The sequence below is a fragment of the Budorcas taxicolor genome, chromosome 7 (genome assembly GCF_023091745.1).
Source record: "Budorcas taxicolor isolate Tak-1 chromosome 7, Takin1.1, whole genome shotgun sequence".
NCBI classification, from domain to species: domain Eukaryota; kingdom Metazoa; phylum Chordata; class Mammalia; order Artiodactyla; family Bovidae; genus Budorcas; species Budorcas taxicolor.
This window is the reverse complement of record NC_068916.1, coordinates 21,255,170-21,271,615: the sequence shown is the minus strand read 5'-3', so window position 1 is coordinate 21,271,615 and position 16,446 is coordinate 21,255,170. Positions and strand designations below refer to the sequence as shown.

The 16,446-nt window shown below is 55.0% G+C and overlaps 2 protein-coding genes across 2 annotated transcripts; both read right to left on the bottom strand.

Annotated features, from left to right (window-relative positions):
- Positions 1 to 457: 457 nt before the first annotated feature.
- PEAK3 (PEAK family member 3) lies at positions 458 to 5,636 on the bottom strand. Its single transcript, XM_052644410.1, has 3 exons — positions 5,555 to 5,636; positions 4,144 to 4,682; positions 458 to 1,237 (listed from the first exon to the last, which is right to left on the bottom strand). The coding sequence occupies exons 1-3, from the start codon at positions 5,634 to 5,636 to the stop codon at positions 458 to 460; spliced, it is 1,401 nt and encodes a 466-aa protein (XP_052500370.1).
- Positions 5,637 to 13,740: 8,104 nt separating this feature from the next.
- Positions 13,741 to 15,519, bottom strand: LINGO3 (leucine rich repeat and Ig domain containing 3). The gene has a single exon (XM_052644317.1). The coding sequence runs from the start codon at positions 15,517 to 15,519 to the stop codon at positions 13,741 to 13,743; it is 1,779 nt and encodes a 592-aa protein (XP_052500277.1).
- Positions 15,520 to 16,446: the final 927 nt, after the last annotated feature.

Here is a 16,446-nt window from a genome sequence, read left to right as displayed (position 1 = left end):
TGACAAGTTGTTGACAGTTCACACCACCAGCTTCAGCGCAAGGGCAGGCTCCAGGGCCTTTGGGAGGAGTGTCCACATTGCCATGGACACAGTGACCATCAGACCATAGTACTGCAAGGGCACCTGGTTTCTACTGGAAGGCGGTGGGAGGGGTTCCAATCACTGGGAGAGGCATGAACTGGCAGTGGTTGCACACCCGGATGGGCTACTCTGAAAGCGTCTACGAGCACTGGCCATTAGGTCCCAGCCCTGGAAGGGGGCAACTGCATTCTTGGGGGTAGTAGGGGGGATTGGGCCTAATTTTCCAACTGCATTCTCTGCTGTCCTGTTGGTCCCTTCTGAAAAGCGGCATCCACCCTATGATGGATTCACCAGCCACCAGTTTCAGCCCTGGGAGGTTGAGGGGGGCCTGCCACTTGGAGGGGCCCTGGAACAGGTGTGTCACTCACAGGCAGGGTCAGTCCCACAGCAGACTGAGGGCGAGGTCCACTGAGGCTGCTGTGGCCTCCGTCAGGTATTCACAGCAGAGCCAGTCCTCCAGACCGGGCACCTCCCCACCCACGGCCCGCTCAGCCAGGTGCAGGACCAGCATGGTTCGGCGCACGCGCAGCCAGGACCCCAGTGGGGCTCCGTGGCTGCGCAGCTCTGGTCCGGGCCCCCAGAGCAGCGCCTGCAGCGCGCTGCGTGTCCGGGCCGCTGACGGCCACACACGGGTCAGCTGGGCCGCCAGGCGCTCCAGGCCTGCGGCCACGGGTGTGGCCAAGGGCACTCCCGGGCCAAGCAGCTCTCGGAACAGGCGGCCCAGCTGCCGTGCGTGGATGCCGGGGGTGCCGGGAGGCCGCGGGCGAACGCGTCCGAAGTCCGCCAGCAGCAGGCGTGGGGGCCCAGTGGCCATGCAGCCCCGAGGCGCCACCAGCAGTAGGTTCTCCAGCCGAAGCTCAGCCAGGGCCGCGCCCTGTGCCTCCAGGCGCTCTAGGGCGGCGCTCAGCTGCAGCAGCAGCAGGGCCACGGTCTTCGTGAACTCCTCCGGCGGCTGAGCACCTGCCTCCACAAGCCACTGGGCCACAGTGAGCTCTGGCACCTCAGCCACCAGCGCCACGCAGCCACTCCAGGGCGCCTCAGGCAGTGCACCCTCGGGCAACAAGCCACACAGCCCCTGGAGGTTGAAATGTGGGAGCAGAGAGACCTGTAGCTCCAGGCCCCAGGGGTGGGGCTCCTCAGCTCCTGGCTTGGGCACCTGTGGGACAGAGGGGGCCTTCAGAGCCTGACCACAGAGCCCCTCCACCCTGAAAACCAGCATAGCTTGCCTAGAGGCTCTACCTGTTCTGAAACCTTCCCACCCACCACAACTTGCCCCGCTATCACTGATCACTCCAGAAGCAAAGTTCTTGTTAATTCAGATATTATTCGCCAACATGATTTAAGGAAAACCACCTGGGAGGATGGTGCAATGGGTCCTCCCTGGTAGCTCAGATGGTAAAGAATCTGCCTGCAATGCGGGAGACCCAGGTTTGATACCTGGGTCGGGGAAGATTCCCTGGAGAATGGAATGGCTACCCACTCCAGTATTCTTGTCTGGAGAATCCGATGGATAGAGGAGCCTGGTGGGCTACAGTCCATGGGTTTTCAAAGAGTCAAACACGACTGAGTGACTAACATTAACAGTACACCAGGGAGGAGGTGTTTAAAGGTTAAAGTTTCCAGCCTGCCAAAGCGTGTCCATCATTTGTGCTTGCCACTTGGTAAGGAGGAAGATGACAGCAAAGGTACTGGAGCACAGACCACAGTGTAATTCAAAATTTCCAGTAGCCACGTTTTAAAGTGAAAAGAAACAGGTGAAAGTAACTTTCTTTCTTCTTCCTCTTCTTTTTAATATTCACTAGTTTAATTTTTTAGATTCTACATATAATTGAAAACATACAGGATTTGTCTTTTGTTTCACTAAGTATAATACCCTCTTGTGGTATTGGAGAAGACTCTTGAGAGTCCCTTGGACAGCAAGATCAAACCAGTCAATCCTAAAGGAAATCAATCCTGAATATTCATTGAAAGGACTGATGCTGATGCTGAAGCTCCAATACCTTGGCCAACCTGATTCGAAGAACTGACCCATGAAAAAGACCCTGATGCTGGGAAAGATTAAAGGCAGGAGGAGAAGGAGACGACAGAGGATGAAATGGTTGGATGGCATCACTGACTTGGTGGATATGAGTGTGAGCAAGCTCCAGGAGTTGGTGACGAACAGGGAAGTCTGGCGTGATGCAGTTCACGGATGGGGTCACAAAGAGTCAGACACAACTGAGCGACTGAACTGAACTGATAATGCCCTCCAGGCTCATCTATGTTGCAAATGGCAAAATCATATTCTTTTTATGGCAGATTAGTAGTTGTCCATTGTATATATATTTCACATCTTCTGTTGATGGACAGTTAGGTTGCTTCCATGTCTTGGCTATTGTAAATAATGTTGCTGTGAACATCGGGGGCACATATATATTTTCTAATGAGTGGGTTTTTTTTCTAGATATATACTCAGGATTAGAGTTGTTGGATTATATGCAGTTCTATTTTTAGTTTTCTGAGGAACTTCTAAACTGTTTTCCACAGTGGCCACATCATTTTACATTCCCACCAGCAGTGTACAGGATTCTCTTTTCTCCACATCCTTGCCAACATTTGTTATCTGTGGTCTTTTTGATGATGGTCATTCTGACAGGTGTGAGGTGATACCTCCTTATGGTGTTGCTTTATATTTCTCTGATTAGTGATGCTGAGCATCTTTTCTTTTGCTTGTTGACTGTCTGTATGTTTTCTTTGGAAAAATGTCTCTTCAGGTCTTCTGCCTAATTTTTCATTAGCTTTTTTTTTTTTAATTGAGTTGTAGGAGCTTGAAAATAACTTTCATAATCTATTTTATTTAATCCAACATACCCAGAATATTCTCATTCAACAGGTCATCAATGAAAAAAATATCAGTGAGATGTTTTTACACGATTGTTATTGATACTAAATCTTTGAGACCTGGTGTATATTTGGCACTCAGAGCACATCTCAGTCAGTACCAGCCCCATTTCAAGTGCTCAGAAGTCGCCTATGGCCAGCAGCTGCAGTACTGGTCAGCAAAGCTCATTCTAGAAAGTAGGAGAACATCAACTCCGGAGATTACATTTGAATCACTCTGGGACAGGGGTTAAAAAGCACAGGTGCTGAGGTGGGGCACTGGGAGTGTGTATTTTAAAAATAAAGACTTCTCTGGTGGTCCAGTGGTGAGGACTCCAAGCTTCCAGTGCGGGTTCAGTTCCTGGTTGGGGAACTAAGATCCCCCATGCCATGTGGCACAGCCAAAAAAAACCCAGAACAACCAACACAACAACTCCCCAGGGGCCTGTGAGATGGAATCAGGATCAAAAACAAAAGAACTGTCAACAAAAGAACTCACAGCTAGCAACAACTTACTCCCTCCACACTCCCATCTGTAAAATGGGTTCATAATAGCACAATCTGTCAAATGGATGAGGTTCCTCCAAAATGGTGACGTGTCTGACTCTTGGTGGTCACACTTATTTGACAGGAATCTTTCTTTTTTTTTTTTCCCCTTGGTGATGCATAAGACAGAAGCACCTTATAATAAAATATGGTAATGCTTGCATGAGGATTAGCTGAATGAAAGTGTTTAAACCTCATTAGAACAGCAAGCACAGGACACGAAGGAACAGCGCTCAGTACATTTTGTTGAAGATGTTGATGATGGAAAGTGGTATCTATCAGCTGGCAGTGGTCAGAATTTACTGGGGAGTGAGTTCAAAGGCAGACTACTGGGGACTTCCCAAGAGGTCCAGTGTTCAAGACTCCTAGCTTCTACTACAGGGGGTGCGGGTTCAATCCCTGGTTGGGGAACTAAGATCCCACATGCCCCGTGGCAGGAAATTAAAAAAAGCAGACTCCTGAGTCCCAGAGAGGCGTGGGGAGATTTTAACAAGACTCCCAGGTGACTCGAATGTAGGTGGCCCCACACCTTAGAAACGTGATTCCTAGGACTGACGGTGTTAGTCGCAAAATAAGCAATTAGGCCAGAGAACAAAGGGTTATGCCTTGGAGGGGAAACTGGGGAAACCTCCAAGGGGCGGGGCGGGCAGAGCTCACCTTGGCAGCCAGGAGGTGCCACGCCTCCTCATGCACGCGCACCAGGCGGTAGTAGAGGGCGTCCCCGCTCTCCACACAGGGCGAGCTGTCCAGGAGGCGGAAGCCGTGGTCTGGCCGGCAGGGGCCCGGGCGGCCCCCCAGAAGCCGGGTGTGCAGCCGGGCGTGCACGGCGCGGAGACCCTCCAGCTGCCGGGCCTCCAGAGCTGCGTGCACGGCCTCCGGGTGGTGCAAATCTTGGAGGGAGAGGCCCAGTTCCGTGTCCAGCGAGCTGTAGGGCGGCTCTGCAGGCGACTGGGCTGACCCCGCCCTGTCGTCGCCTGCCTGGCTCTCATCCACACTGCGAGACCCCACAAGGGGCTTCTGAGGCGGCCTTGCTCGAGTGAGGCTGGGGCTGGAGGCTTTGTGGGTGGGCAGCGATTGGGTCCTGGTGAGGGTCTTCTTGGGCAGGGGTGGGGGCAGGGGCTGCGGGTCAGTCGCGGGGGGCTCAGATGTCCGTGGGCGGCAGGCCTTGGAGGGCAGCAGGTGGGTGCGGACCTCACCTGGACGGGGGGGGAAGCAGTGGGGGAAGGGCGTGAGGACAGGGGGAGTGGATGCCCAGGACTCTACCCTAGGCCGTAATTCCTGCCTCTCTAAAACGGAAAAAATGGGGACTTCTCTGGTGGTGCAGTGGTTAAGACTCCGTGTTGCCCCTGCAGGGGGCGCTGGTTCCATCCCTGAGCAGGGAGATAAGATCCCACATGCCACGGAAGTGGGGTGGGGGTACCCCAAAAAACTTTTTTAACTGGAAAAAATAGGGAGTTCCTAGGTGGTCCAGCAGTTAGGACTCAGCGCTCTCACTGCTGGGGCCGGGGTTCAATCCCTGGTCAGGGAACTGAGATCCCACAAAACTGCACTGCACCGCCAAAAAAAGAAAATACCAACGCTCGACTACCTTGTGCCCTATGAGTTAAGGATGCCATCTCCAATTTGCAAATAAGGAAACAATGCTTCAGAGGAGTGACAAGTCAGTGGCAGAGAAACATCCGGCCCCCACTTTCCTGTGTGGTTCTGGGCAGGTGACTGAGCCTCTCTGAGCTCGTTTCCTCATTTTTAGAAGCTGGCGATCCAGCTTTTTTTTAGAAAAAAACAAAGAGTTTTATTAAAATACTTAAAAAGCTGCTATAGGGGACTTCCCTGGTGGTCCAGTGGCTAAGACTCTGCTCCCAATGCAGGGGGCCCAGAACTAGCCAGGGAACTAGCTCCCACATGTCCCAACTACAACCCAGCACAACCAAATAAATATTTTTTAAAAGCTGCTATAATTGAGTTAAATGATTCCTTAGATGGTAATGAAAGACCCAACCTTCCTGTTCTGGCTGCCTTACTGGCCACCTGTCCCACTGCCCACCCAGGACCCCTCCCAGGCTCTCACCAAGGTTGCTGTAGGTGTGCTGTGCTGAACAGGTGGGGGTGTTGGCCCCAGGCATCTTGGTGGGTGGCTCCAGGTTGCTCATGCTGCTGGGGGAAGATCAGAGTGGATGGCATGTGTGTGAGGGCCCTCCCTGCTGTGTGGCCCTTGGGAGGGTTGCTTGACCTCTCTGGGTGAATGTCGCCCATCAACCTTTCAGGGCTACAGGAAGGAACTTGGACTCTTGTGATAGAGACGAAATGTCCAGCTGGGAGGGCAAGGCATCTAGGGGGCAGGGGTAGCATCTGGGGGCCGGTGACAATACCCAAGGACCAGTACTTAGGCCTTGTCCGCAGAGCTCAGCCCCCTCAAGCGGTTACCAACAGCAGCCTGACCCCTAGCCCTGCCCCACCTAGATTCTAGGTCACCCCAGCCTTGAAAAGTGGCTTCTTCCTCCCAGCCCCAACCTCAGCCCCCCTCCAGGAGCGCCCTACCTTCAGGACTGGCTTGACCTCGGGGCAGGAGGCCCTTGAGGACCAACTCCCAATAGCTGCAGCTCCTGGCCTCCCGGACTGTCTGACCCGGTCCCTGCAGTGAACCGGAAACGCCAGGGCAACTGTTAGACCACAGGCCCAGACGGGAGGGGGCCTTTCTGCAGTACTTCCCCATGAAGGCTGATGGGCTCCAGGGCTGCAAGCTGATGGGAGGAGAAGGGAAGACGGGCCGAGGTCCCGAAGGTTAGACGAGGTGGGCGGCCGAGAGGATCGAGCCCTGAGAGGTTGGGGGGAATCGAGGCTTTTAAGACTCCCCCACCTTTGGGGAAGCAGGGAACCTCAGAAGTGAAGGTTCAAGGAGAAATTCAGCCAGGTGACCTTTCCTCTGTGGTTTTCACTTCCTCCGAAGCCACTTCCCCTTCTGCAGGATCATCTGAGAAGCCCCCAGAACGCATGCCCCCACTCCCCACCCATCCCAGGACCCTTGGCACGTACTGCTCCATTTGAGCCCCAGTTCTGTGACTTGCTCTGGGACTTTGGGCCAGTCACCACTCCTTCCGTGTTCCAGCAAATACAGAAAAATGGCTCCTGTTTGCTGTCTCCAGCCACACTAGTTGGATTTGTTTTTTTAATTTAATCAACTCACTTCCCTTTCCCTCCACTACCTTAATGGATTGATTTAGAAAAAGAGATTTGATAATAGAATTACCATACATGGAAAATCAAGGAATGGTGAAAATCCAGGGAAAGCCAGACAGTGTGAAATTTTAGCTTAAGTACATGCTGTCTAAACTGTCTGGGGGCCTGAGGCTTACCTTACCTGCACGGAGGCGTGAGTGGCATCTCTCTGAAACCCAGCCTCTTCCCCTCTGTAGAGGAAGAACCAAGAAGTCATTGCAGTTGAGAAGATGCAAAGACATTTTTGTTTTGTAGTCTGAGCATCTTCCATGCTGAGTTTCTCCTGCCCCATCTCATTTCCCTTAGAGGGCTGGAGTCCACGCAGGGTCACACAGCAGGTCCAGGATGGGCTGAGAGGTCTACAGGCCGTTACTGGGTGCCCCCTGGGTGTGGGGAAGGAGAGAAATCCATCTCATGGAGTCCCCCACATTTTGGGCCACTCTGACTTGCTGACCCTCAGCATTTCCAGTGTGAGGGTCCGTAACTTGATTCAACATTTTTTCTGTACTGGCACTCAGCTTCTGTAATTCACAGAATGGATATTCTCTGTCTTTAATCCATGGGGCAGCCTGTGATTTGGGTGGATTTCAGAATCATGCAGTGGGAGGACCGTGAGCTTGCGGAAGGGTCTGTGAATTATGCTGGACAAGGATTCCACAAATCCCAGACTGTTTCAGGCGGATCAGAAGGGACCAGGGGTACTGAGGAAATGGTCTCCTCAGTGCCCAAACCCCTGCTGATTACCAATTCTTATTCTTCCCTTCATAAGACCCTGGGGCGGGGGGAGGGGTAGTTACCCAGCCAGGCCATGGCTCCAATCCAGGATTAATTAGGGTGAGGCAAGCAAGACACTCACTTCAGGCACAGAATTTAAGGTGATGCCAACAAAACAAAACACCCCAGCAATCAAGATAAATAACTTTTTTGCTGTTGCTGTTCGTTACTAAGTCGGGTCTGACTCTTTGCAACCCCGTGGACTGCAGCACGCCAGGCTTCCCTGTCCTTCACTATCTCCCTGATGTTGCTCAGATTCATGTCCATTGAGTTGGTGATGCTATCTAAACATCTTGTCCTATCGCTTCCTTCTCCTCCTGCCTTCAGTCTTTCCCAGCATCAGGGTCTTTTCCAGTGAGTCTGCTCTTCCCATCAGGTGGCCAAAGTATTGGAGCTTCGGCTTCTGCAGCAGTCCTTCCAATGAATATTCAGGGTTGATTTCCTTTAGGATTGCCTGGTTTAATCTCTTTGTTGTCCAAGGGACTCTCAACAATCTTTTCCAGCACCACAATTCAAAGGCGTAAGTTCTTTGGTGCTCAGCCTTCTTTATGGTCCAGCTCTCACATCCATACATGACTACTGGAAAAACCATAGCTTTGACTATAGGCACTTTTGTTGGCAGAGTGATGTCTTAAATAACATTGTAATATAATATTAAAAAAAATTTATTTGCAAACCGTGGCCCTTGGGCTGGTGGCTGTTTTTGTAAATAACGTTTTGTTGGAATGAGAGCCAGCATTAGGGTGTGGGGAGTGAGGCAGGGTCATGCCAAGGCAGAGTGGATCTTTATTTAAAAGGTTGGTATTCTATCCATTGTGGACTTGGGGCATGAATTGATTCCATTTGTTGATTATTGATCTTTTTAAAAACTTCTTTTTATTTTTAAATTTTATTTGGCTGAGTCAGGTCTTAGTTGCAGCACATGGATCTTTATCGCTTGATGGCGGGTCTTTTCTTGGGGCTCATGGACTCTCTAGTTGTGATTTTCACGTTCAATAGTCTCTGAGTTCAGGCTTAGCTGCCCTGTGGCATGTGGGATTTTAGTTCTCTGACCAGGGTTGGAACCTGCATCCCCTGCACTGCAAGGTAGATTCTTAACCACTGAACCACCAGGGAGAGCCCTAGACTACTGATCTTGATGACTGAGATCTGGGCGCCCCCTTAAATTTTATGCTCAGGGTCAGTGCCTCACTCGCCTCACCCTGGAGTCGGGTAGGGGAGGCCGGCAGAGGGGCCAGGGTAGAACAAGCAGTGACATCCCCGGGGACTTCTCCACTCAGGACAGGCAGGGCTGAGGGGAACTAGTGTCTGGGACCACCTCAAGATGGCCCCCCGTTGGAGTGGGTGGGGGGCTGTGTGGTGAAGGAGAGCAGTCGCCTGCTAACATCTGTTCAGCACCCCAACATGCCCAGCACCCCGTCGAGCCCCAACGGACAGTCCTCCCCTTCAGCCTAGAAATCGGGAATGCCTGCCTCAGCTCACCCTCAGATGTGACCTCCATGTGTGTGACCCCCGCAGTGGCCCCGTCTGGCTACCCCAGCTCGGGGTCAGGCCCTCTGCAGATCCTAAAGCTGTTCTTTTATTTGAAGAGTATTTTTGGAGCACTGCGGGAGCTGAGGCCAAGCTCCCTGCATCCCTGGCATTACCCAGAGCAGGGTTCCCAATGCCAGATGCTCCCGAATTTTCCATGACTTGGCATTTCTGAGAAAAACGCCTCAGTTTTGGTGGCAGGCAGGGTTACAGTCCCCAAAGGCGTCCATCTCCAGGACCTGTGAAAATGTTATGTGGCATGACAGGGGGAAATGAAGGTTGCAGATTAGATGAGGATGAGAGTGACCCTGGATTCCTCGGGGGTCCTTATAAGAGGGAGGGGGAGGGTCAGAGGCAGAGAGAGACGGGAGATGCTGTGTTGTTGGCTGTGAGGATGGAGGAAGAGGCTGTGAGCCAGGGATGCGGTGCCTCTAGAAGCTGGAAAAGGCAGGAGCCTCTGCAAGGAACCAACTCCAATCCATTTTAGACTTCTGAGCCCCAGAGCTGTTGAATGACGAATCTCGGTTGTTGTAAGCCATTAAGTTTTGTTACAGCGGCTGTAGGAAGCTGATTCAGTTCCCTGCATGAAAGAGGACCACAATCCTCCAGTTTATGGATGTGCACACTGCACAGAGAGGGGGCCTGACTTCCCAGAGGGCACACAGCACTCAGGCCACAGACACCCATCTGAGGGGCCCCGCCTTGGGTTTCTGGCCACCAACTGGATGGGACCCCTTCTGCTGTCCTTGGACACCTGAGGAAGGAGTACCCCTCAGCTGCATCCCAAAGATAAGACAGGATTCAGGAAATCCTGGATCTTGTACCTTGTTTGAACCAGGGACTCAGGTGGCCCCTGTGGATGAGGAAACTGAGGCACAGGAGGAGGCAATCTTTTACCTGCCTTTACTACAGCACGATAGGGGAGATGAGGCCCCAAGGGAGGGTCCTACGGCCCAGTCCGCCCACTCCCACCTGACTTCTTGGAAATTGGGCTTGGCGGGGTTGCCCCAGAGTGCCCCCCACATCCCCTTTTCTGTTTCTGTCTCCTGCAGGGTAGGAAGGCAGTTTCATCCCATGTTCAAATGAAGCAAGTGAGGTCCTGGGACTGTTCTGTTGGTCCAGTGGCTAAGACTCTGTGCTCCCAATGCAGGGGACCCAGGTTCAATCCCTGGTCAGGGAACTAGATTCCATATGCTGCAACTAAAGGTCTCGCTTGCTGCAATGAAGATGGAAGATCCCAGGTGCTGCCACCAAGACCTGGTGCAGCCCAATAAGTAAATATTTAAAAAAAGAAAGAAACTGAGGCCCAGAGAGTGACCCTGGGGTGTGAGAGGCTGCCTTTGGCCATAGTTTCTACTGGGTGCCCTCAGGCCACCTCCTTCCAGAAATATTAATGGCAGAGGCCTCCAGGGCCCAGCAGGGTTTGAGCCCTGACATCAAGCTCTGTGCTGTGCTGTCCCCATCCATCAGGAGGGGGTGCGAGAGACTCTCCAGCCCCAGGGCAGGAAGCCGCCAGCTCCAGAGTTACAGCGGGGAGAGCATAAGTCTGCACCTCCTTTCTCCTTTCCTCCCAGCCGCTTGGCTCTTCCCCTGGATCCAGCTCAGGGCAGGAGTTTCCCTGGACAGCTTGGTCTCACTGGCCCCTCTCAGCACCCTACTAATCCCTGGCTGGGGACTCTGGGTAGGCTTGACCCTCCCTTTGCCCATCTGTAAAATGGGGTTATAATCTTCCCTCATAACTCAGTCAGTAAAGAATCTTCCTGCAAGGCAGGAGACCAAGGTTTGATTTCTAGGTCAGGAAGATTCCTTGGAGAAGGCAATGGCACCCCACTCCAGTACTCTTGCCTGGAAAATCCCATGGATGGGGGAGCCTGGTAGGCTGCAGTCCATGGGGTTGCTAAGAGTCAGAAACGACTGAGCAACTTCACTTTCACTTTTCACTTTCATGCATTGGAGAAGGAAATGGCGACCCAGTCCAGTATTCTTGCCTAGAGAATCCCAGGGACGGGGGAGCCTCGTGGGCTGCCATCTATGGGGTCGCACAGAGTTGGACACAACTGAAGCGACTTAGCAGCAGCAGCCAGTATTCTTGCCTGGAGAATCCCATGGACAGAGGAGCCTGGCAGGCTAGAGTCTATGGGGTTGCAAGAGTCAGTCATGACTTAGCTACTAAACCAACCACCACCAAAATGGAGTCAGAGCAGTACCCAGCAGTACCAGTACCCAGGGGAGTGAACACAGGCAGTGCTGGGAACTGCATGAGCACTCCTGAAGTGTGACCTCCAACCTCATCACAGGGTTCATTCTCCACAAACACCCTGTTACTCAGGGTCAGCTTTAGTGCTGAAGCCAGGCAGCTCCCCAAGTGACCCCAGAAACCCCTACTTCCTCTCCTTGCTCTTCCCATAAAAAGAAAGCTCCAATGTTTGCTATTAAATTGGTTTCATCTTTATTGGGTTCCAACCAAATACAGCAGGGTAGGGGTGGGAGGGGACAAGGGGTGTTGGTTCATGTTGGGATGGGGGCAGGCAGAGGGGGGCTGGGAGATCCCGATAACACTGACATTCTATGAGTCCTAACACTGTCAAGAACATACTCCCTCTCGTCATGATGATGCTAAAGGCACTTGGATGTCATTTTTTGAGGGACCCTCAGGGTTGTCATGGCAACCAAGGTCAGGTGGATGCTAAGGGAAAAAAAAACTAGTCCATTCTGTTCGACTCTGTATGGGGCTGCTGGACACCTCATTCGGCTCTCACTCACCTCCTGCCATGAACGGGGTTGGGGTGGGGTCCCCACCTGGACTGGCTGTGGCCAGTAGCCTGCCACTCTGTCCTATTGGCCCACTAACACAATATGGGGGCAGGACCAGGGCCTCCTAATGTTACTAGCCCAGGGAGAACGGCCAGTGTCCATTCCCAAGTTCTGTCTGAATCCTTTGCTCAAAACTGCCAGGGTAGACATGTGTGAGCAGAAAGACCTTGAGGAATCCAGAAAACAAGTCAATCATCAAACTTGTCCGTGGGCCTGGTTTCTATGTATGGAGCAATAGGTTTGACCATCAGACTGATTTTATAGACGTGGACATCAATGGTCTTCAGTTGCCAAGCAAGATTACATAGCTGGGTGAAAACAGAGCCTTCTTACAAGGTCCGTGAGAATACAGTCTAACCTCCTGGTCAGTAGCCAAGCTCCTCTCTGGCTGAGGTCTGGCCCCACAACACTTCCTGTGCCCCTTCCCCCCAACTGTTTGTCTGGCCGAGGTAGAAAGAGTCGGGGCAAGGACCAGGCTAGGGAAGGCAGGGTCATGTATGGCTCCTGTTTGGTATCTGAATGCTTATGCAAAACCTCAGCTCCTGCTGCACATCTCCAGTGACAGGGAACTCACTACCTGTAGAGCAACAGGCAATGACCTTGGGGCAGTGACCTTTCACCTGAGTGACAGTCTTCCTGTGACTCTCCACTCTTTGGCCCTAGATCTGCCCCAGTGTTGCAGAGACAAATGTGCCTCTGTCATCTAATGTCCCACGTTTGGACTTCCTTGTGGCTTGAACCTCTGTCCCATCCTTGCTCCCTGTCACTGCCCCTATGGTGCACGTGACAAGGACCCTCAGAACCATCCAGACACTTGTCTTCTTCCCAAGGTGAGCAGTGGTCAACAGGGTAGGGGTGGTGCAGACTCAAGACCGAAAGTCTCACCATCTGGCCTGCTGGAAAGGGACACCCTGGAAGCAATGCTCCTGGACCAGGGGCCAGGACAGCTGTCCCTCCGGGGTGGTGAGGGCACAGGAAGCAAGCAGCAGCTGAAGGATGGTGGGAGGAACTGGAGGAATGGCTTCTCCTAGCTGGCAGCCCGTCTTTCTGGCCTGGCAGGTCCTGGTGGGAGAGAGTCTGGGTACAGGTACTTGGGCCATCAGGTCAGGGCCCATCCTGTGTGCTGGACCCCTTCAGGGTGAGCCTGATCAGCAAGACCTTAGCTCAGCACCTGAGGTCTGCATCAAGTGGCCAGCTGAGAGGGAGCTGGGGGTCAGTGAACGTCTGGGTGTGTGTGAGCAGAAATGGGTCTCAGGTGTGAGCTGCCTGGCCGAGGTAGGGACTGGTCTCTACCAAGAGCCCAAAGCGCCCGTGGTGATCTCAGGGCACCTGCTTAGTGTCAGCTGGGTATCAGGGCTGTGTGTGTGTGTGTGTGTGTGTGTGTGTGTGTGTGTGTGTGTGTTCCCCTCTGGATCTGTGCATCATTGTTGTATGTCCTGGGTGTAAGTATGTGCTCTGGTGTTGTTGGAGGGGGGTATCCAGGTGTGAACAGAGTGGGCTTTCTCATGCTCTGACCCAGAGGCAGACTGCCTTCCCTGGGATCCCAGGCGTAGACCATCTCCACCAGGTGTGAGTTGTTTTGTGTTGAGGACCCTGGATCTCTGAGCTCCCATCCCACCCTCTCCCAGCTGAGCAACCACTCCAGGGGCAGGAAGACAGGGTGAAACCCTTAGGAAAAAAACGCTTGAGAAACTCTGCAAAAGACGCATCCTGATGAAAAAACAGTCCTGTGTTTGGGTCCCTACAAAAAAAGGGGGAAGTTCTGCCAGGAGCCGGCTCGCGGCCGCCCCCTATGGGAGATGCATAGGTGGTCGTCAGATGGGCCAGCCGCCGGCCGGCGTGGGCTCGGACGGAGACGGAGGCGCGGCTTCCGGCGCAGGCGCCGCCGCGCGGCCCGCGGGCGGTGGGCCCCGGGGCCTCTCATATCATCTTCATGTTGAACTTGCGGGCGCCCCCCTGGCCCGCCGCGGCGGCGGGCCCGTCCACCTTGCGGAAGGAGTACTCCACCGAGAAGTTGTTCTTGTGCTGCCCGCGGCCGCGGCTCCACACAAAGAGCAGCAGGAAGCAGAAGAGGACGACACCCAGGAAGGTGATGCAGCCCATGGCGGTGGACACCAGGATAGTGGTGAGGTCGAGCGGGAAGCGCGCGGCCACCTGCGTGTCGTTGCGGCCCTCGCCCGGGGTCCGGTTGACGGCCGGCTCGGGCTGCACGCTCAGGGTGGCGAAGTAGGTGTCGTTGCCGCCCGCGTTGCTGGCCACGCACGTGTAGGTGCCGCTGTCCCCCGGCCGTGCGTCCCGGATGTGCAGCGTGCCGCCCGGCAGCACGCGCGCCCGGCCGGCGCTGGCGGCGGTCACCGTGCGGTGGCGCGGGGTCACCCAGGCTACGGTGGGCGCCGGCTCGCCCTCGGCGCGGCACTGGAAGCGCACGTCGGCGCCCGCGGCCGCTGTGATGCGCTGCAGCCGCCGCTCGCGGATCTTGGGCTTGCGGCACACGAAGTACTCGAAGAGCGCCGAGTCTGGCAGGTTGCGCAGCGCGTCGCCGCGGACCTCGGCCGGGGTGGCACAGGCCGGCGGGCGGCCGTCGAAGTTGAGGGTCTTGCGGCGTTGCACGACCCACAGCAGGCGGCAGTCGCAGGCCAGCGGGTTCCCGTCCACACGCAGCGTCTCCAGCGTGTTGATTGAGTGGAAGGTGCTCTCCTCCAGCGTGGACAGCAGGTTGTTGGAGAGGTTGAGCAGGCGAATCTGCCGCAGCCCCAGGAAGGCCTGCGGCTCCACCACGGCCAATAGGGCCCCAGCCAGGTGCAGCTCTCGCAGGCGCACCAGGTCGCGGAAGGACCCGCGTGGCACCGTGCTGATGGGGTTGTGCGACAGGTTGAGGCAGGTGAGGTGAGCCTGGTGGCGCAGGGCGGCGGCGGGCACGGCGGTGATGTTGGTGTGTGTGACGGACAGCGAGGTCAAGTTGAGCCCCCGCAGGCTGCCGGCGGCCACCTCCTCCAGCAGCGGCCAGTTATCGATCTCCAAGTGCAGCAGGCCCGGGAGCCGCTGGAAGTTCTGGTCCTCTAGGGCGGCGATGGCCAGGTGGCGCAGCCGCAGGGCGCCCAAGCCCCGCAGGTGGCCCAGCGACTCCCCCGACAGCGCTGTCAGGTTGCAGCGCTCCAGGGTGAGCTCCTCCAGAGCCAGCAGCCCGGCAAAGGCTCGGCGCGAGATGAATACCAGGTCGTTGTCGCCCACCTCCAGCCGGCGGAGGCTGCGCAGATCCTGGAAGGTGTAGTCCAGGAGGATGACCAGCTTGTTCTCGCTCAGGTCCAGCAGCGTGAGGTTGTCCAGGCGTGTGAAGACGCCGGGCGGGATGAGCTTGAGCAGGTTACCGCGGAGGCGCAGCACTCGCAGGCGCGGCAGGTTGGCGAAGGCACCCGGCTCCACGTGCGCGATCACGTTCTCGCTCAGGTCCAGCTCCTCCAGCAGCGGCAGGGCGGCCAGGTCGCCCGGGTTCAGGCAGCGGATGCGGTTGCGGCTGAGCTCCAGCAAGCGCGTCTCGGCCGGGATGCCGTCGGGCACCGCGGTCAACCGGCGCCGGGGACAGGCTACCGCGCGCGTCTGCGCCGTACACTCGCAGCGGGCCGGGCAGCCCCCTGCGGGGGGCAGGGCCGCGGGCAGGAGCAGGAGCTGCAGGCTTAGCACCCACAGCCAGCAGGTCATGGTGCGGAGCCTGGGCCTAGGGCCACACCACCATCCTCGTGGGCACCTGTGGGCAGGGTCAGCATTAGTACCTGCACTCCAGGCCTGTCCCATCCCATCCTAGCAGTGCGCTCAGGAAGCAATTGTCCACCGTGGGACCCGGAATCCCACTCCCGGGCATCTACCCAAGGGCTGTGAGGGGAGCAGCCTGGATGGATGATTAGGGTGGACAGAGGGGTAACTTCAGATCAGGACAGGTGACATTTGTGCTGAGACCCTGTACAGGGTTCATTTGTGTTCTCCCTAAAAGAACCTTCCCAGATGGCACTGGTGGTAGACAGTCTGCGTGCCAATGCAGGAGACATAAGAGATGTGGGTTCAATCCCTGGGTCAAGAAGATCCCCTGGACAGGAAATGGCTACTCACTCCAGTATTCATGCCTGGAGAATCCCACGGAGACAGGAGCCTGGCAGGCTACAGTCTATGAGGTTGCAAAGAGTTGGTCGTGACTGAACACACACAGACAGACACACACACACAGTACACGTAGAAGTCCCCCGATTCATTGTAAGGGGCCTCCTTTGAAAATAGGTTCTTTGCAGATAGGATGAATTGAGACGAATTTATATTGGATTCAGTTGGCCCTGAATCAAATGACTGATGTCCTTGTAACAAAACGGCAGTTTGGATGCACACAGAGACGCACACAGAGGGAATAAGGCCATGTGAAGACAGAGGCAGAGGCTGGAGGGATCTGTCTATATAAGTTGGGGGTGTCTGGGGTCCCCAGAAGCTGAGAGAGGCATGAAGGACCCTCCCTCGGAGCCTTTGGAGGGAGATGGCCCTACAACACCTGAATTTCAGACTCGTGGCCTCCAGAAGCCAGAGCGCATAGACTTCTGTTGTTTTAAGTCACTCAGTTTGCAGTACTTTGTTTTGGCCACCGGA

Excerpts from the sequence above, each read along its gene's own strand:
- LINGO3 (XM_052644317.1), bottom strand. The coding sequence starts at position 15,519 with ATGACCTGCTGGCTGTGGGTGCTAAGCCTGCAGCTCCTGCTCCTGCCC.
- PEAK3 (XM_052644410.1), bottom strand. The coding sequence starts at position 5,636 with ATGAGCAACCTGGAGCCACCCACCAAGATGCCTGGGGCCAACACCCCC. Across the intron at positions 4,683-5,554 it reads GCACACCTACAGCAACCTTG|GTGAGGTCCGCACCCACCTG; the intron begins GTGAGAGCCTGG and ends CCCCCCGTCCAG. Across the intron at positions 1,238-4,143 it reads GGCACCTCCTGGCTGCCAAG|GTGCCCAAGCCAGGAGCTGA; the intron begins GTGAGCTCTGCC and ends TCTGTCCCACAG.